The sequence below is a fragment of the Cryptomeria japonica genome, chromosome 9 (genome assembly GCF_030272615.1).
Source record: "Cryptomeria japonica chromosome 9, Sugi_1.0, whole genome shotgun sequence".
NCBI lineage: Eukaryota > Viridiplantae > Streptophyta > Pinopsida > Cupressales > Cupressaceae > Cryptomeria > Cryptomeria japonica.
In genome coordinates this window covers 299,676,152-299,697,619 of record NC_081413.1, presented here as the reverse complement: position 1 = coordinate 299,697,619, position 21,468 = coordinate 299,676,152, and the positions used below count along the sequence as shown (strand labels likewise).

The 21,468-nt window shown below is 37.0% G+C and overlaps 1 protein-coding gene across 1 annotated transcript in view; it reads right to left on the bottom strand.

The window, feature by feature from the left end:
- The window catches only part of LOC131079582 (condensin complex subunit 2), a 56,111-nt gene extending 40,374 nt beyond the window's left edge, over positions 1-15,737 (bottom strand). Inside the window, exons 1-2 of the mRNA XM_058017571.2 lie at positions 15,329-15,737; positions 15,115-15,213 (exon numbers count right to left, since the gene is read on the bottom strand). Coding sequence (XP_057873554.1) covers positions 15,115-15,213; positions 15,329-15,565 — 336 coding nt within the window. The 5' untranslated portion in view covers positions 15,566-15,737. The remainder of the gene's footprint in view (positions 1-15,114; positions 15,214-15,328) is intronic.
- Positions 15,738-21,468: the final 5,731 nt, after the last annotated feature.

Genomic DNA, 21,468 nt, shown 5'->3' with positions numbered 1-21,468 from the left:
GTCCAAAAGTTAGCAAGCTGTTGTAAAAGCATTATATTCATTGCCTAGATTAACAAGGGATGAAGAATGGATCAAATTAAAGTTTCTCAAATGCAACATAAAATGTTTGGCAAGGAAGGGAAGTAAAATAGATCCATTCCCCACCTCATTGGGTTTTCATAAAGTTGAATGCAAGTCCTTTTAGTATGAAAATCAAAGGAAAGCTAGTGAGCTACAAAATCATTTGAGGAAATATGAATCTGTACAGAGCAAGAGGAGATCCAACTAGAGAGCACACAAACTGAATCAAAAAAGTGATGTGCCCTCAAAGTTTTCTTTAAACGTGTTAGAGAGAGAAATCAAATTCAAATGAATCCATATTTTTTGAGAGCTGCAAGGAAATGTAACAAAAAACAAGCATATAGTTCCAAAAGTGGCAGAAATTTGTGGTAGTATATCTTTTTTATAGGGACTTAACTGGATTAGATATTGGAGATTATACTCTTGACTTGTATCTCTTTCCTCTTAGTTTCAGAGTTACCAACGTAGTACATTTTTAGGTAACATTTTCAGTTTTCTCTTAATGTTGTTACCTTGTACCTAGTAGAGGATCTGCATGTGTAAGGTTGACATTAATATTATATTTAGGTCTACTCTATCCCTTCCATATCCCAATGACTTATTGTATATATACACATACCAAGCTCATTGTTGTTTATCCTTTATATTTTTGTGATATATATTCAAAAGCTTGATTTGTGCCTGAGATGAAGAAGGCTTTCTCTAAATTTTTCTTTCCTTTTTCTCTTTCATTTTGATGTTGATTGTTTTCATTAAGTTACCAACATGTGGTACATCTTTAGGTAACATTTTAAGCTTTCTCTTGATATGGTAGCTTGTAATTAATATTTTATTTAGGTCTACTCTATCCCTTTCATATTCCAATGACTTAGTGTATATACACATGCCAAGCTCATCATTATTTATCCTTTGTATTTTTGTGAAGTATATTCAAAAGCTTGATTTGTACCTAAGTCCAAGAAGGCTTTGTCCAATTCTTCGTTTTTCTCTTTTCTCTCTCATTTTGATGTTGATTTAAGCTTATGTCACTTTGCTCCTATGGCAGTATTGTAATGTCCCCTTTTTTAATAGGATTTAATTATAAATGGTAATAATAAATTTAAAATACAAAAGAATTAAAATAAGATTAAAATTAAAATATAAAAGAATAAAACTAAAATGTAATTAAGTTTAATGAATGGTCAAAAAGCATGAAATGAAAAGTTGTGACTTCCAAACATGATATATAAAAGGGAGAAGAGAACCTCATTTGAAAGGAGGATGGGGGAGAGGATGAAGAAAGAAGCGAGCATGTAAAACAAGGAGGGATTAATGGAAGTAGAAAGGAATGGGCAGAAATGATATAGGGTTGTAACTCTTTCAAAGGATGATAATTATTATAGGTTGTGACCCTTACAAAGGGCAGATATGATGAAGAGGTGTGACTCTCCCTCACATGGGAAGATATAAAGGGGAGAAAATTTCATTTGAGGATACATCCAAGGGAGATCAACTTGGGGAATACTTAAGGGAATCAAAAGTGCAGATCTGATTTAAATAAGTGCAGATCTTATAAGACAACAATGAGGAGGCATGACCCTTTAAATGGATGTCACTTTTCCAAGAGATGTGACCCCTCAATAAAATAGGATAGTATAAAACGATATGGAATGAGGAGAGGAAGAAAACACACAAGCAAAAACCACACCAAAGAAGATATTCAGCAGATCGAAGAAGAAATAATTCTAATAAAGGAAATAAAGGAATTTCAGATCAAACCTCTAGTCATCCAACAGCAAATACATCAAAGGAATTAATCTTCAGATCAGGCTTAAAAAAGCAGTTTGATATTATTTTCAAATCTGCCCTTCTCAACTCTATACTCTCACAACCGCTGATGGTATATATATACATGTTACTTAGGCATAATAGATAATGCTTAAGTGTATGATTATATGATGGAATATAAGATATGCTTGATTTTTTGAAATCCCTCTTGTGGGAGAAGCCCTAAGGAGTAAGATGTGGGTGGCAAGCAAGCTCATAAGGAGGCCGTCCTAGTAGGACCATTGCGGCATAGGACAAAGAGGGCACTTACAGAATCAAGTAACCCCCTTACAACCTCCCCCCGATCCTACAAGAGGGCATGTGTCTTCAGGAAGATGAGACATGAATGGGGAAAGCAAGTACAGCCCGCCAAGCAAGCAAGCGGGCTATGGTACACATCCCCTTGGGCTTGGTGTAGAAATGGCTTTGGGCAGGCCCATCATGTCTCTTCCTCCAAACTCTAATGTGCTTAGTAGTATTATTAGTAATCTATGATTATGATTGATTTGTCTTACCTTAATGATTAAGTATATATAAATGTATATTTGCATATGTTGTCATGTTGTAGATTCAAAATCAGAATCACATTATTTAAAGAGATATTAAGATGTAAACACATCACAACAACAACAATGTTATACTTATTGCTTCTCTGTACTTGTAGAATTCACCTTTTTGGCTTTTGATCCTTTTATCCTCGAAGAGGATGGAGGACTATCTACCTCAAGATGGTGAGTATGGGCACACGCTTTATCTATGTCCACCAACTTAATATGTTTGCTCCTTCATCTCACCCATTATGCAAGATATAAGATATGTTGATACAAACTCTCCTAACCTTTGATGGATTTATGAGCCATTTCACAACATGCTTGGGTAGATGAAGCAAGCCATTCTTTGCGAGAGTCCTACTTTGGGATTTTATGAGAAGCATATTTGGCTCATTGTGTTATGGCAATGGAGTACTATGAGAATCCCACTTTATATGGCAAACTATGTTCTAAATCCCAAATGATATTTAGCAAGGCCTAGAAGAATGCCTCCATCTCATGATAAAGAGGTGAAAAAAGGGCTCATTGAGATGCATATTTGGCTCATTGTGTCATGGCAATGGAGTACTATGAGCATCCTCTTTATATGGCAACCTATGTTCTAAATCCCAAATGATATTTAGCAAAGCCTTGAAGAATGCCTCCATCTCATGATGAAGAGGTGAAAAAAGGCTCATTGAGATGCATTGAAAATTTATACAAGTGAAGAGTCTATTTTACTTTGCACACAATGGCTAGCATTTGTCAAACTCTATGGTCCAACATTCAACAAACTATAGGAAAGGCCAGGTAGAGCTAAATTAGCTCAAACTAACACTATTGAATGTGGGATGGAAAGGATGGACTAAAGTTGAGGATACTTGCCACTCATAACCTTTCACAAATTGTTAATTTATCTGTTACAAGAGGAATTGATTGACATACAACTTCATCCAATCCATCAAGAGGAATAGTGATGCAGGAGCATCCCCAATCGATGAGCAATCTTGCATCAACCAAAAATATTTCCCTGCAGTTTTGTTCTTGTTTAGTTTTTTGTGCAGTTTTTTGTGTTCCTACCGGTATGTACCGGTAGTTGCTTGTTCTTCGTGGCAGATCTTGTTTTCGGTTTCCTTGCGGTTTCATGTGTTTGATTCCAGATTTCTAGTTCATTTGGGTTCTTTTCTGGTTAGTTATCGCTTCCGGTTGACTGTTTCTGGGTTCTGGGACAATTCTTATGCTTACCGATTGGTTTTACTTCATTATCGGCACGATTCTTGGCATGTGGATCCATCTTGGGTCTTGTCCAATGTTCTTTGGCATGTGGCCGACCTTCTTGTTGAACCGCATCACTTGGTTGTTATTTTCCAGAAAGATTTCTTAAATCTTAGGGCCGACCTAATTACACATTTCATTATCCTGCATTGGTGAATGTAATCTTATGAGGCCGACTCGGATATGTTCCGGTGGGTATAAATATGATGTTATGTAATCATTTGTAGGGGCAGAGGAAGTAGAACTGAGAATAAGGATTCAAATTCTCATATTGTGATCTGGTTGATTCTTAGAGTCCTGGTTGGATTGTCTCTGGCTTGAAGCCTACATGTAACCGGTTTATTACCGGATGTTCTTTGATAATAATATGATGATTGTCGGAAGTTCTAAAGCTTTATTATGATCTGTTTATGTGAATTTGTTGTGTTTTCTTGTTGCTTTCGTTGTGTCTCTCTTGCTGTATAAGCCGGTTGAATCTTTTGAGGGTTTTTACCGGTTATGGCTGCATTAAGTAGTATCAGAGCTGGTTATGGACCGACTGGTGGAAGTATCATTCGCGAACATTGAGGCATTCATTGAGGTGGACAGATCGCCGATTGGAGGCAGGTTGCGCGTGTGTTCAATAGATCGCCGAGTTGAGGCAGTTTACCGAAGTGGAAGAAGAGATGCGGTCGAGGAGAACAAACCCCCAGAGGGTAGAGCAGATGATGGAAGACCTCAAGAATGAAGTGAGGAATGAAATCCAGAATGCTTTGCTGGTTTGCGAAGAAACCCTGATTTTGAGGATGAATATGAGGAAGCCAGTGAAGAGCTTGAGGAAGCTGAAGGACCGAAAGATGAGAGAGAGGAAAGATTCCTGAAAGCAATGGCGCAAGCAAGTAAAGTGCATAAAGTTGAGGTTTCTAACTTTTCTGAAACGCTGAACCCGGAAGATCTGATCGATTGGATCGGAGAGTTGGAGGACTACTTTGAGTTTGAGGATGTCAAGGACCTGCAGAGAGTCTGGTTGGCACAGGCCAAGTTGAAAGGGCATGCTGCCTTGTGGTGGAAAGAATTGCAGAAAGATAGAGTGGAGAATGGTGAAGTGAAGATCACCCGATGGAGACAGATGGTTGCAAGATTAAAGGCCAAGTTCATGCCGAGAGACTATGAATTGGAATTATTCAAGAAGTTGCAAAACCTGAAACAGAGAAACATGATTGTGAAGGAATATACTGAGGAATTCTACAAGGTGGTAATCAGATCTGGACATAGAGATGGATAGAGAAAAGGTGGTGAGGTACATCAATGGGCTTGCTTTTAACATTCAAGATGAGATGAGTATGTTAAAGATTTCCACAGTTGAAGAAGCTTACCAATATGCTTTGAAGGTTGAGGAGAAGGTGAGAAGAAGACAACCGAATAAGGGAAAGGATAAATTCAAGATGAGTGATGGTATGAAAAAACCGGTTGAAGAAGAGGAGTCAAAACCTAAGTGGAGTAAACAACCAGAGAAGAAGACACTAAGGAAAGGTCACAGCAGTACCAGTAGAGAATTTCATAGCAAATGCTTCAAGTGTGGAGAAACCAGACATAGATTCTACAAATGTAAGCAAGGAATGTCAAGAAGTTGTGTGGCAAGTGAGGAACCGGATGGTACTGGATCTGACTGTGCACCGAAGCAAGGAGAATCCCTTATGTTCAGAAGAAAAGATACCGTATCTACTCAAAGGAAGAGTCTTTTTTCGAACTATGTGCAAATCAGGTGGTAAGTGTTGCAAGGTCATTGTAGATAGTGGAAGTACTGATAATTTAGTATTTGAGGAGATGGTTGTGAAGCTTGGATTGAAGAGGCTTAAGCATCCTTGTCCTTATGAGGTGAGTTGGTTACAAGATGATCAGAAGATAGAGATAAAGGAGCAGTGTTTTGTGAATTTCAATATTGGGCATTTCAAAGATGAAGTTTTATGTGATATTGTATCTATGAGTGTTTGTCATGTCTTGTTGGGAAAGTCGTGGCAGTATGATAGATGAGCTATTTATGACTGCAGAAGAAACCTAGTTACTATTGAAAAGGATGGGCAGAGGTTCACATTGATTTCTTTGAAGGAGTTGAAGAATCTAAGTCCTGAGAAAAATTGCAATATTGAGAAACCGGTGGCAGAGGTTATACCGGAAGATTTGAAAGAACCGGTGGCAGAGGTCATACCGGAAGGTTTGATAGAACCGGTTGCAAAGGTCATACCGGAGGTTTTGAAGAAAGATCTGATAGAACCAGTTGCAGAGATTACACCGGAGGGTGACATGAGTTGGCAGAAGGATCTGACAGATGAGTCTAATGGACAAATGGAACCGGATGACAGAGAGTTGATGGTGACAAACCGAATGAAGTCTTGTGGCAGAACCAAATCAAAGTTGCAGAAACAGAGACAATGTGTTGATCAGAAGCAAAGAAAGAGAAACAATGGGAGTCAGAGGTTAAAGGAGCCGGTTGAAGCACCGGAGGAGCTAAAGCAGAGGGTGGCAAATAAAGAAGATGTTTGGATCAAAATTGAGCATGGGATCTTCATTCCGAATTCTTTTAGATGTTCATGAGTTGCCTCTCATGGAACAGCTTTTTTCTACCTGGGTTGTCTGATGCAGGAGCATCCCCGGTCGATGAGCAATCTTGCATCAACCAAAAATATTTCCTTGCAGTTTTGTTCTTGTTTAGATCTTTGTGCAGTTTTCTATGTTCCTACCAGTATGTACCCGTAGTTGCTTGTTCTTCGTGGTAGATCTTGTTTTCGGTTTCCTAGCGGTTTCATGTGTTTGATTCAAGATTTTTAGTTCATTTGAGTTCTTATCCGGCCAGTTATCGCTTCCGGTTGACTGTTTCTGGGTTCCAAGACAATTCTTGTGCTTACCGGTTGGTTTTACTTCATTACCGGCGCGATTCTTGGCATGTGGATCCATCTTGGGTCTTGTCCGATGTTCTTTGGTGTGTGGCTGACCTTCCTATTGAACCACATCACTTGGTTGTTATTTTCCAGAAAGATTTCTTAAATCTTAGGGCCGACCTAATTACACATTTCATTTTCCTACATTGGTGAATGTAATCTTATGAGGCCGACCTGGATATGTTCCGGTGGGTATAAATATGATGTTATGTAATCATTTGTAGGGGCGGAGGAAGTAGAACTGAGAATAAGGATTGAGATTCACATATTGTGATCCGGTTGATTCTGAAGAGTCCCAGTTGGATTGTACCTGGCTTGAAGCCTGCATGTAACCGGTTTATTACCGGATGTTCTTTGATAATAATATGATGATTGTCGGATGATTGTTGAAAGTTCTAAAGCTGTATTATGATCTGTTTATGTGAAAATGTTGTGTTTTCTTGCTACTTTCGTTGTGTCTCTCTTGCTGCATAAGCCAATTGACTCTTTTGAGGATTTTTACCGGTTATGGCCGCATCAAATAGGCTTGTCTCTTAACAAGTGAAGAAGCTAGTGGTTGTGCATACTGCCTTGCAGCTTCCAAATCGACAAATTCCTATAAATTGTCAAACTTTAGTGGCACATTGGAATGTTGATCCCAAAATGCCATACAAATAAATAAAGAAGTATAGGAGAAATTGGTTGGTGTTTCGTCAGTTGAGGTAATCCCTTTGTGGTGGCAATGACTCAAATTTAGACTCCAATTTTGATGCAATGATCACAAATGCTAATTAGGGGTAGCAACAGATTTCCTATGTTTTTGTAATTTTTACGTTAAAATTCGCAACCTTTGGTTATTTTGTTGTAATTTTTATATAATATATATGTGTATTCACAATGAAAGCAATTAAATTTTGTTAATTTTATTGTCAACACTCAAGTGAAATTTCAATTCAACTCTAATGTTATGTATTAAGGTTCTACAATGTATATGATTAATGCCTTATCAATTTTATAATATGTATATTTGAAGTTTCCTATATTTTTTAATTTTCCCTAATCTTTAATAACCATCCCTTGGCCTCCCAAAAAATCCATCCAAAAAAATAGTCTGCTTATCCCGTACCATCCTTGTCTCCAAAACTTGGTATAACATAGGTTCTCTATAGACTTGTCTCACCATGTGAAGGCTCTTCTCCATCTTTAGAGTGGGCTTTTGCCTTGCTTTTGGTGCCTTCTAAAAAGCACAAATTATTGATGAGCGCCTCCATGATGCTCTTTGTCATCTCCATTAATTGAAATATGCTTGTGACATCAACTTCTAGTTTGAGGTACCTTGCTTCACTATCAAGGTCTTGTGAACATCTCTCCTTATTGTAGGCATGAACTTGCAATGTCTCTCACAACAATTTCTACAAAGAAAGAACTTTCTCTAATACCTCTTGATCCATAAACAATGATGGTTATACCATATGCTAGTCACCAACACACAAATTTATGAAAAAAAAGGTGTGGAAAACTTGTTAAACAATTAACTAACTTGCAATAGGTAAATGAGAGCAAACAACACGCATGATGAAGAAGACAAATTATTCATTTTAGAGAAAACTACATAAGAGAGAAAACACCGTCAAAATTTATGGCATACTACTCACTTAACCACAAATCGCACTTGGGCACACAGTTAACTTGAATCTCAATGAATCCAATCTCTACAACATCTAACACAAGCTCTCACAAGTCTAATTAACTTACAATAAAAAATACTCTCGACTTCCTACTTAGAATGCATTTAGGTATCATTTTATGCGGTTTCCATTTTGGTCTCCTAGCTCAACACAGGTCATACGATAAGACATTATGATTTGATTATGAATTTGTGAGGGACAATTAATGTTGTATATACTTATAAAATCGGAATTTGATTTCCGAAGGTGGCATCAATCATCTAAGTCAACCTTAAACCTCCAAAGGGATCCAAGAGTACTTCTAGACAAAAAAGTAGAAGTGTCTTGAGAATTGAGATGATGATGTCATCTTGATGCCTCAATTAGTGTGTGATAATGTCTCAATTGCCAAGCAATCAATGGGTTGGTGGAAATGTGGCTAATTCCCATCCGTTTAGATGGCCAACATAAAATTGGGGAGCAAAATAACATTTTTTTGTTCTAACTTTAGGGAGGCTAAGGGACTAATTAGTATTGTTAAGTTCTTTCAAAATTTTGTGATCAAAGTAGAAGAGATGGAGATATGATCTGAAAGTTGTATTTTATCTGCTATAGCGTGTTTTAAAGATGCACCAAACTTATCAATTTTGGTGTGTGCATCCTCCTCAATGTAAGCATGCTATATAAGTGGATGAGGGGTTACGTAGTGAAGAGATATGTCTTCCCACGTGGGAAGACACATCTCTTCCCTATGTACCTCTCACCACAGTATATAAACTAGTCACCGTTTACTTACCCGATCGGGAGGAGTGCAACTTGTTTGAGAATCGCTTTACCACCCGATACCATGAACAGTGTAACCATTGGTCAAACGTGATAAGTTAACTTTGGTTTTATTTATCATTAGTTAACGTTAACATATTAGTATATGTAATCAAATATATATATATATATATCGGAAGCATGAAATAGTACGACCGACGTTACAAAATTAACACTCCCTCTTAACTAGGGAGGACACATTTCATGTTAGAGAAAACATCACAATTCATCCATTGATTGTGAGAAAGGAGATATCACACCATAGTGATATTCAGAGATATGGTTCAACAATGAATATCAAGTCTCGTGATACTCACCATAACTCATAGTTATCAAGTAAGGTATGTGCACTGGCATCAAGTCACATGATGCCTACCATACTGATAATGATTTCATGGCATGTCCACAAATATTATGTTCATAATATTCACCATGAAGATCTCTATCATAATTATGGTTTATTTAATGATATCAACCAACAGATATCTACCATAATGTCTCAGAGATATATATACTATCATGACATGTCCACAGATATCAAGTCACATGATATCCATCAAGATAGTTAAATTGATAATTGTAAAATCGTCACCTTACAATATCAATTTGAAACAAGTGTTCATTATTGAAAAGTCGTCACCCTTCAATAATGTTCACAGAAGGCCCATGTAGTCATGGAGTTACACACATGACAAATAAAAGAGTTTACACACTAAACATCTTTAAATATATTAGTATATCAGAATAAATGAGACTATCTCAAAATTAAATAACATTTTCAACCATACCAAGTTTATCTCTAAAGTGTTCAATCTTGATCCTGGAGAGAGGCTTGGTAAGAATGTCTGCAATCTGATCACCTGTACTAATATAATTCAGTCAGATCACATTCCTTTCCACCATATCTCAAACATAGTGATAAGGAATCTCAATGTGTTTAGACCTGTCATGAAATACTGGATTCATTGAAAGCTTGATGCAACTTTGATTGTCACAGTAGATGACAGTAAGATTTAAGGGCTGAGCAAACAGTCCTACAAGCAATTTCCGGAGCCATACAGCTTCTCTTGCTCCCATGGAGGTTGCAATGTATTTAGCTTCTGTAGAACTCTGAGTAACTGAAGACTGTTTTCTACATATCCATGAGATCATTCCTGATCCTAAACTGAAGCAACATCCTGATGTGCTTTTCTTGTCAACTATACTTCTAGCCCAATCAGAATCAATGAATCCATGTAGGTCAAGTTCTACATGTTTATATTTCAAACCAAAACCAATAGTTCCTCGAAGATATCTCAGAATATGCTTTGCAGCAACAAGATGTATTTCCCTGGGTTCACACATGAACTGACTTAGTGCATTTACAGCATAACATATATCAAGTCTTGTGTTTACCAAATACATCAGAGATCCAATAAACCATCTGTAGAGTGTAGGATCTGCAAACTCTGATTCTGCAGTTGTTTCCTTTAGCTTGTGCAGATTTGTCTCCATAGGTGTGGTCATGGATCTTGTAGTAGAGATTTGGATCTGCTTCATTCTTAAAAAACCCTAATTCCAAGAGATAGTGATCAATTCTTTCATACCATGCTCTGGGGGCCTCTTTCAGTCCATAAAGATCTTTCTTTAATCTGCAGACATGTGGTTCAGCCTTATGAATCACAAAACCTTCAAGTTGCTCCAAATAAACTTCTTCAGTCTTACCATTCAGAAAAGCAGTCTTGACATCCATTTGATGGACTTTCCATCCTTTAGATGTTATAATAGCCAAAACTGCTCGGACAGAAGTATATCTGGCAACTGGAGCAAATGTCTCTTCATAGTCAATACCTTCTTTCTGTGAGAAACCTCTGGCAACAAACCTTGCTTTGTGCTTCTCAATGCTGCCATCTGTTGCATGTTTGATTTTGAAGAGCCATTTAGAAGATACCACAGATTTGCCTTTAGGCCTAGGCACAATATCCCAGACATCATTTTTCAGAATTGACTGATACTCTTCTGACATAGCATCTTTCCAAACTTGATGCTTGAGCGCATCTCCAGCACAGGAAGGTTTTGCATCAAAGATCTCACTCATCAAGGCAGTATAACTAGAAAATAGGTTAGGTCTCTTACTTTCTCTAAAGGTCCCCTTTGGAGCAGCATAATTTTCCGCTTCTTGAAGCATCTTTTTAGCCCAAAGTGGTCTCTTCCTAGTTTCGAGATAATTTTCTTCTAAAGGTAAGCCTTGAACTTCATGCTCAGCATCTTCAGGGGTCTCCCTCTGAATCTCAAGGGTGGAATCCTCATCCAAGCTTGTAGGAGGATCTTGGTGTTCTAATTCATTAGAGCTTTTGGACCTCCTGAATGCTATGTCTTCCTCAAAGATGACATCTCTGCTTAGTTCAATTTGTCTTTGACCAGGTATGTATATTTTGTAGGCTTTAGAGGTTTCACTGTACCCAACAAATACTCCTTTCTTTCCAGAAGGTTCTAACTTTAACCTCTTTTCTTTGGGGACATGAATATAGACTGGACACCCAAAGATCCAGAAATGACTTATGTCAGGTTTGTTACCAGTAAAGGCTTCTTCAGGGGTTTTATTGTCAAGAAGAGAATGAGGACATCTATTTTGAATGTACACAGTTGTCCTAGATGCTTCAACCCAAAATGAAGTTTCTATATTTTGGTCAAACAACATAGCCCTAGCAACTTCTACTATAGTCTTATTCTTTCTTTCAGCTACCCCATTTTGTTGTGGTTTATAAGGTACAGTTAAGTCCCTCTTAATCCCAGCATTTATACAATAATCTTTAAACATATTAAAAGTGTATTCCCCCCATTGTTTGTTCTTAAGGTTATGATTTTCTTACTTGTCACATTTTCTGCAAGAGCTTTGAATTCCTTAAATTTAGAAAGGATTTCTTCAAACTCTTTGTATCTCAGAAAATATATCCAGGTCTTCCTAGAATAATCATCTACAAATATTACATAATATAAAAATCCCCCTAATGAGGTTACATACATGGGTACACATAAATCAGAATGAACTAATTCTAGTACATTTTTGGATTTACTGTTGCTAGAATTAAAAGACCCTTTACTATTCTTTCCCAAGGCACACCCTTTGCAGGCTCCTTCAGATTTTTGACTTAGCTTGGGTAAGCCGATCACCATCTTCTCTATCTTAGGTAGGGCATGGAAATGAAGGCACCCTAATCTTCTGTGCCAAAGTTCATTCGAATCTAGAGTCTCATGAATCAAGGCTAGAGGTGGAGTGGTGCAAAGTCTGTAGAGGCTCCCTTGTCTTACTCCAATGGTGTGGGCTTTCTTGATGGTGGAATTCTTTGGGCAAGCAAGTACCTTTCCTTCCATAAATGTTAATCTGTAACCCTTATCTTCAAGTGCAGAAATTGAGACAAGGTTTCTCTTTATACCAGGTACAAATAGAACTCCAGTCAGCTATAGGGATATGCCTGACTTTAGGTTGATACTACAGGTTCCTATTCCCATAATTGGATAATTTGAGTCATCACCAATTCACTTCTTCATTTGAACTTTCCACAAGTGTATCTAGGTGCTCACGAAATCCAGTGATGTGTCAAGATGCTCCACTGTCAATCACCCATGTGTTGAAACTGGAGGTGACTTGACTAGAGAGGGCTAAGTAGAAGACTAGCTTCTCGAAATTACTCCCTTTCTTAATTTTTGCCATTGAAGCTTGTTGTTTGATCCTGTCTGGACATTTCATTGCATAGTGCCCATATTGGTCACATCTGAAACATTGTACTTCAAAAATGTCTCTCTTCTTCTTTGAAGACCTCTTCCCATTTGAGTTGTTGTCCCTCTTTCTCTTTAAGTTCTTCTTCTTTCCTTTCTTGTGGGAATTAGAGTTTAGAACTTGAATGTCTTCATTACCATTGTTTTGTTTTATTCCTCTTGTGACAAGCCAAGATTCCTCTTGAATGCAATCGGTTTTCAATCTATCAAACTTAGGAAATTTAGAACGAGCACTGATTCCTTGAATGAACAATTCCCATGAGGTATGAAGTCCATTTAGGGCCATCATAGCAAGTTCTTTGTTGTCTACTAGATGTCCAATAGTGGATAGTTGATCCCTAAGCTCAGTGATCCTCAAGAAATAGGATGTAACTGTTTCTCCTGTATTCTCTTTATACGGTGTAGTTGATTCTTTAGGGTGAGAGCCCTGCTAGTGTTGTTGATTTCATAAATGTCAGCTAGTGCTTTGAACATCTGAAAGGCCGTCTCATATTTAGAAATGACTGGTACAATGTGGTCTCTTACTAAATCCACGATTATCTTAAGGGCCTTCTCACTGTCCTTGCTCCACTAAATTTTCTCTGTATCATCAAAGGGTTCAGGAATTTCACTTTTGACATGGGAGTCAATTTTATTTTCTTTCAAAACAAGCATGATCCTGAATTTCCAAGATACAAAATTTGATGCTCCATCTAATCTATCTTCAAACCTAACTTTGGTTGCCATTAGGATTATGGGAATGTGATCTTAGTAAGAGCCTGGTGAAGTTTTATGAGATCGTTACAGAATTTTAATATGATCTTCCTTAACTTTGCTCTGATACCATGTTAAGTTCTTTCAAAATTTTGTGATCAAAATAGAAGAGATGGAGATATGATCTAAAAGTTGTATTTTATCTGCTATAGCGTGTTTTAAAGATGCACCACACTTATCAATTTCGGTGTGTGCATCCTCCTCAATGTAAGCATGCTATATAAGTGGATGAGGGGTTAAGTAGTGAAGAGATATGTCTTCCCACGTGGGAAGACACATCTCTTCCCTATGTACCTCTCACCACGGTATATAAACTAGTCACCATTTACTTACCCAATCGGAAGGAGTGCGACTTGTTTGAGAATCGCTTTACCACCCGATACCATGAACGGTGTAACCGTTGGTCAAACGCGATATCATTAGTTAACGTTAACATATTAGTATATGTAATCAAATTAATATATATATATATATATATCGAAAGCATGAAATGGTACGACCGACATTACAAAATTAACAAGTATCCCTTACCTTTACATATATAGTTATTGAGAAGATGTTGACTAGAAATCTCATTCATAAATCTAGGAAATATGTTGATGTGATTGCAAAATAAATCCACTTCAAAAACAAGTAGTTTTCCTTTGGAGGCATTGACAATGATCTAACTATCAAAATATGGAGAACCATCACTAGCCTAAACTAATTGTCGAGTAAGAGCTAACTAAAAGAAAGATCACACAGATGAAAACAGAATGACAAATGGATGTTAATATGCTCAAATGTGCAAATACTAATGAAAAAATAAAACAATGTGAGAAAAAATTAGGAACACCATATGGACAATACAAATAGAATGAAAAAAAGCTTATTATATCAAATAATTTAATCTCACATGGGACCATGAGGAAAAAGCCTCCATAGGAGTGAATATTAAATGGAAAGCAAAAATGTTTAGTGCAATTAAGGACTAGCTCACATCATCTTAGATATGAAACTAGCGGATTGATGATACCTAAAGAGAATTTGGCGATTTTGCAATAAGGAAGTGGTGGAGATAGAGTAGCACTTCATTAAAAGTGATCAGCCTACAACAACATCCATACAAGCTATGAAGACACCTTGAAAACTGACAATTTAAGTACCTTCAATGAGGAGGCAAGGCTGGACAAGACTGCAAACTTTTTTACCAAAATTCAATACAGAAGAGATTACAAATTTTATAGAAATTTGATGCTGGGATATTGTGTGCTGTCCCTGGGTCCCATAGGCTGCTTTGGCCTCTTGAATGTTATTAAAAATCTTTCTTTCATTCATAATGTGTTAAGAGAAAAGCACTTTGAGAGACTAATACTGAAGTTCAAAGGTGTGAGTCAAAGCTGCAGAGTGGCGGACACAATACGAAACAAATATAAGTTACAGCCTGTCTTGATTTTACTTCCATTTAACACGCCTTTACGAAAGACTATTTTATGAGCATTGTCACTCTGGAAATTTGATCTTTAAATCTAAGTTAGACAGAGATAACGGGACTGTGAGAGATACCTTTTGGAAGTTTGTCTCCGTGTCGTTGTCACTGATGTAGATGATCTCACTGAGATGATCGATTAACTTGAGCTCCCAGGTGTTCCGCTGGTTTATTTTCTACAAGCATTCATCTACATGATATTATTTAAGTAAATCACTAGATTTGAAAGCAAATGTTTTTGATAGAGAAAAGACTAATGGCATATCAAAAGAAGAGGATATAGAAAATTACATTTTCGCTGGCGAGCTTGATGGTATTGTGGAAAAGATCAAGAATTTGGTCCTTGGAAAGGAGGTCATCGTGTTCACTGGCGGGGGGAGGCAGATCAACAATGGACTTCCTCCTGGTGGCTGCGGCGCGCGCAGCTCGGGCCTGTGCCCTCTCGAAATCATCATCATTGGGGCTCAGCAAACTGTTACGCCTCCCTGCGGTTTGAACCCTGCTCCTCAACGGTGTTTTACTATTCATCCTTACTGGAATTCGCTATTGCTGCCCAACAGTCCAAGCAAACACTGGAGAAGTGACGCCCTCATTAACGGCTCAATTTGACGGCGCCTATTTTCCCCCGCTTTCTATCGAAATTCAAAACAAAACCTGCCGCTCCACAACGCATTATTTTCATTTTATTGTTTCATCCTTTGGCTTTAAATTTCTAATCAACTTCTTATTGTATTGGTGAAAATTGCAAACCCTGGTCTCTTTTATGTTTTGGGAGGTTTTCATTATTGCCTTCAATCAATATTATATTAGTTGATAAATAATTAAAAAAATCATGTTTCTTGATATCATTATGTTTTAATTTCATTTTATTCATTTTTAAAAATTGGTTGTGATCTTTTGATTTATCGTTTATCGTTCAAATATAGATTTGATCTAAATCATTGTAAATCTAAATATTAAATTTTTAGAAATTAAATTCAAAATAAATCATATTGACTCACTCCTAGGAACTATTATTAATCAACTTAATGTGTGTTTGTGTTGGTTTGAATGTTGTGTTGTTCTATTTAAGGATATTGATTTATTTGTAAACGATTCATTAAGGACAACCTAGGATTCATTGAAGAGCATCATCAAAGAGAATTTATGAGAACATTTTTGCACCATTATCAAGGCATTACATTAGGACGATGTTACATGCTTAATTGTTGTCCTCGATCCTTCTTCCAAAATTATTGAATACATCCAACTAAGGGTCTAAGTGAGGAGAACATGAACCTTGCAATGTAGTGGATTCTTAAAGGTGTTCCTAAACACCACTTGTCTTTGTTGAGGTTAGAGTCAATAAGCCATGCACCCTTGTGTATTTGTAACAAGAGTTGCAACAAAAGCATCACTGACGTCATCATTTGAGGTCCTCAAGTCTAAATCCTCGTGTAACTCATCTTATGCTTTCAACTCCTTACACTCCATTTTGATGTACCCAACTCTCCCCTTAGATTGGCATACTTATTATTTGACAAAATCTCTAGTGTGGCTCACCTCCTCAAAAAATAATTACCCATCGGGCCACCACCCTAGCAATCATAAGATTGTCCTAGCTATTAGGGGAAGAGCATACAAGGGTTATGCATTGATACTTCTGATCTATTTTAATATCCTAGGATATTAACTAGCTCACTAATTTTTTTAAACGCATTTGAGTGCTCTCTCATTGAATCACCATCATCCATCTTTAGAGAATATAGCTTCTTTAATACAAAAACATTGTTCATAATGAACTTTTTCTAGTATTTTTTTTTTCAAATCTTCTTGGTGGTTATCTCTCCTTAAACATTAAGATCCAATGAATCGACAAGGTAGAGCTAATGAATTTGTTTGTCTTTCATTCATCAACTAATTAGAGTATGTTGTATGCTAGATGGTCTATGGTCTACAACTACTACACATAGATCTTTGCCCACGAGTAAATCTTCCATTTATTATTCACAATCTCAAACAACACCTCCATTATAGAATTTTTTGCCACATCTATTTCCTTAAAACAAGATCATTTGTACAACAAAGATACAACTTGAACAAAGATTAACATGAAGGCCCAACTTCCCTCATAGGTATAAAAAGATGGCTAGTCTCTATTAGAATTCATGTTTGATGAATTCCATAGTGCCCAATAATCACCTACATGCAAATACCTGCCACGTACAAGAGAAAAACCTACAAACAAGAGAGTGCAAGAATAATTGGAGACAATTGCAAGAAGAATCAGAATTGAATTAACTTGCCAAATTGAATTAATTACAATGAGATCAATCCTTTAATAAAGGAGATCAAAACCCTAAAGCAAACCCTAAGGGTTGAATGCATGAAATAAAATAATTATTAAATGCCTAAAAAAGCGTCCTAAATTTAGCTTAAGTGAAAAAAGGGTGACTTAATTAATTAATCAATATGATTAAATTAATTAAGTAAATAAAACCTTTTACTCTAGCACCTCCCCTTGAGATGAATTTAAGGAGTAGCCAAAAAGCTAAGTGCATGAAAGAAGCTACATGCAAAAAATGCAACTACATGCAATAATGCAAATTTGGGTCCCGACAACAAGGCCTGATGAGGTACCCGATCACAACATGCAAATCTCTGTAAAGTGGAGAAAAGGAGAAAAGCCAGTGGGAAAAAACTCGTCTCCAAAAAGAGATGGAAAAAAAGAAAGTACAAGTGCATGTCTCAATAGACTCTCTCAAGAACATGTGTACAACCAACCTCCCATGAGAGAGGTTTGAGACTCCAAAGCCCCCCAGATTGATAGAACCCCTGTGCCGATAGTCAAACCAATGTGTTTCCAATACGGAAGAAACAAAGGTTGTAGACAAAGAAGAGGATACCCTTGAACATGAGGTGAAACTAGTAGACCCTGATGATGCTCAAAGGAGAATGCATGATGATGTTGTAATAGAATCCCCAATGATGGTGGGACAATAGATGTGTTGAATCTGTCATCTGAGAGGGAATGAAAATCCTCTGAAATATCCTCAACAAATAGAATAGGTGGCTTGATGCATGGAGATACAATGTCAAGCAATGTTGAAGACGAATCTTGTTGAATAGAAGCAATCTCAATATGAGGTGGAGGTGTAGAAGTCACAACACTGGTCTCAAGAACAACACACAAGTTTAAGTGACCTAACTTCACCTCAACATACTCTCTTGAAGAAAGAGAGTGATTCTCCAACAATGGAGATGGTGGTCCAAAATGAGAGAAAGAGTACAAGCGGGAAGAATGATCAATTATCCCTATTGCAACAATTTTTCAGTCTCACTATCTCTAATGTGCATTGAATCTCGAGTAAACTCAACTATCTTCCTTGCCCCACTATGAGTAATCTAATAGATGGAGAGAAGGTTAGAGGACAAAGATGGAACACATAATACATCACGAAATGTACCATCATCAATGTCGATAGAACCTTTCCCACATACAACCATAACAGTGTTGTTACTCATCAAAATGTGTGGTGTAGGAGAAGCCTTAAAAGATGAGAAAATATCCTGAGAAGATGTCATGTGATGCGAAGCACCTGAATCAAGCAACCATCTATAAGAAGGTGGACTAATTGTTGCACACAATGCATGACCCTTACTTTTGTCTTGTCCATTTGTCTGGAATGAAGAAGAAGACCTGTGAGAAGTAGAAGAAGGAATATCAATGTTGCTCTTTTGGAGAAGAGTTGTCAAATCTGAAACCTTTTTTTCATATCCATCAATCTTCTTCTCATAGCACTGAGACTCGTCATGATTTGGCTTGCTGCAAAAAACACACTTAGGTCTATCTTTCTTCGATTTTCCCCCTTTAGGAGGAGGTGGGTCAGAGGACTGTTGTGAACTAGAATCTTTCCCAAACTCTTTGGTCTTCGGCTTCTGTTTATGCTTATGTGGCTCCTGAGATGATTGTACAACCAAGGCATGCTTTTCTGAGCCAGTGTGAGAGTCCAACTGGGATACTTGGGCCTTCTCATGAGTTGGACAATCACAAAACACCTCAAAAGTGGGCATGGTATGATGTGCTCCCATAGCATCCATGGTGGAGAAAAACAAGAAGAGAAAATCTAAAAAGGACCTCGAAGCTTGGTGAGAATTAGGTAGATTCACTTTGTATCTGTCTTCGTAGTACCAACACCCTCCAACTGAGATCACAATGATTTGAACTTCGTCAAGAAGTCATCAAAGGTAGGAAAGGAATCACGTGCCAAAGAAGTCAACTCTGTCTCAATTTGTAGAGCTTGAAACTTGTTGATGGTGCCAAAGAGAGTCTGAAACTTGATTCACATGGCCCGAGGTGAAGTTCAACCCTCAAGGTGGAACAAAAGACTATTTGAAATATTCAAGAAAATCATCCCCATGGCCTCATCCATGCAGTTCTGATGCTGCTTGATCTCAAATGCATGAGTCAACAGAGGGTGAACCTCATCCAAACAGGACCATAACCCCTTCGCCATGAGAAGATGAGTCATATGTGCTTTCCAGGTGTGATAATTGTGTGGAGTGAGTCGCTTAATAGAGGTAAGGTCTCCCATGTGAAATAGAGGGAAAAAGCCCTCCACAATACATAAACCCAAACCCTAACACAAATCTGAAAGCTAGAAAGTGCAAAAAAGCAAAAAACACAAATGACTGATCTTTGTGTACCTGATGAATTTTATGATAAAATTGATTGTAGATCTTAATATAGTGTTCCAACACCTTTCCTATGCCTATTTGTTTGCAAAAAATGGAGTTCATTTGCAAAAGATATGCTCCTGGAAGCGCCAAAAAGTAGTTCTAACTTTGACTAGAAAAAAAGGTACAAAATGGCAAACCTAGAAAATATAACCTCTAGATTCAGATCCGTCTCGAAAAGAGCTTTCCGACGATATATGGTTTGTCAAAAAATGCCTCCATTTGCTACCGATGTCGCAAAAAAAACCCAACTAGGTTGAAAAAGACCAAAAAAGAAGCCCTAGCGGCCCATTGGTGGCTCACAGGTGGTGGTCGGGCTGAGGTGGCGATGGAGCGATGCTGGGTGGCGGAGCTATGCTGGGCGGCTGAGTTGCCGGCGGGAGGTGAGCAGTCGACGAGCAGTGAGCGGTCGGTGACATGTAAAGACCATTACCAGTAGCGATTTGAAAACTGCCGGTGGTTTAAGAAAACCATCAGTGTTTTAATCAATGGCAATAAACAAAAAATAAAAATAAAAAAATTTGAAGACAATAACAAGAACTGATTGCTTGATTGAATATTGATTGCTTTACAATGAAGGATATGTCATCCTTATAAATAAATCTAATTCTAAAGATAGAAATCCTAAAAAGCACTTAATAATTAATAATTAATAATTAATTAATTATTAATATACCTAAGGGATGAATGCATATTAAATGCCTAAAAAAGCTCCTAAATTTAGCTTAAGTGAAAAAAGAAAAAGGTGACTTAATTAATTAATCAATATACTTGAATTAATTAAGTAAATAAAACCTTTTACTCTAGCACCCCCCTTAAGATGAATTTAGGAGCTTTTTTACGAATTTAATATAAATGCATCCCTTGGGTGTATTAATATTTAATTTATTATTAATTATTAATTGCTTTTTAGAGTTTCTATCTTTAGAATTAGATTTCTTTATAAGGATGATATATCCTTCACTGTAAAGCAAGCAATATTCAATCAAGCATTCAATTCTTGTTATTGTCTTCAATATTCTTGTGCAATTTCTCCTTTGTATGTAATAGGTATTCTTGCAGATGATTATCTGGGACTGTGGGAATTCAACAATCATGAATTCTAACAATCTCTAATAGCAAACGAAAGGAAATATGAAAAAAATCCTACTTAATCCTATAAGGAGAAATTCCAAGTTATTCAATCTAAAAAAAATTCAACAACATTTTAGTATAGTAACAACACTAAAGAAGATAATAAAAAATAATATAGAAGAAAGCAACCACACAAGTGATAGAAAGAAAGACACTATTCTATCTTTGGAAAACCCTTTTAGAAAAAAACCTAGCCTCTAAAGGACTTAAACCAATGTATCATGAGCAACTAAAATCTGTAATACAATATCATGATTTAAGCTTTTATATGAAATCAACACTCTCGATCAAGGAGAAAATCTAATAGATAACCTTGCAGAAAATATAATAGGTGATTTTATCCAAAGCCCTCAAAATGTAGGCCAAGGAGACATAGGAAACTATGAATGGTTTACCAAATTCATAGGCTAAAATCCATGAACCAAGACCATGAACAAATGGTCAAAGTTTAACCCATGCACCCCACCACAAAATTAACTTCTCCTAAGATAGTATGTAACTCCCATTTTAACCATTTTAACCCTTATGATTGTGGGGTGTAATTGTAACTCCCAAATGCTCCAGCATGCAGTTATAATTAT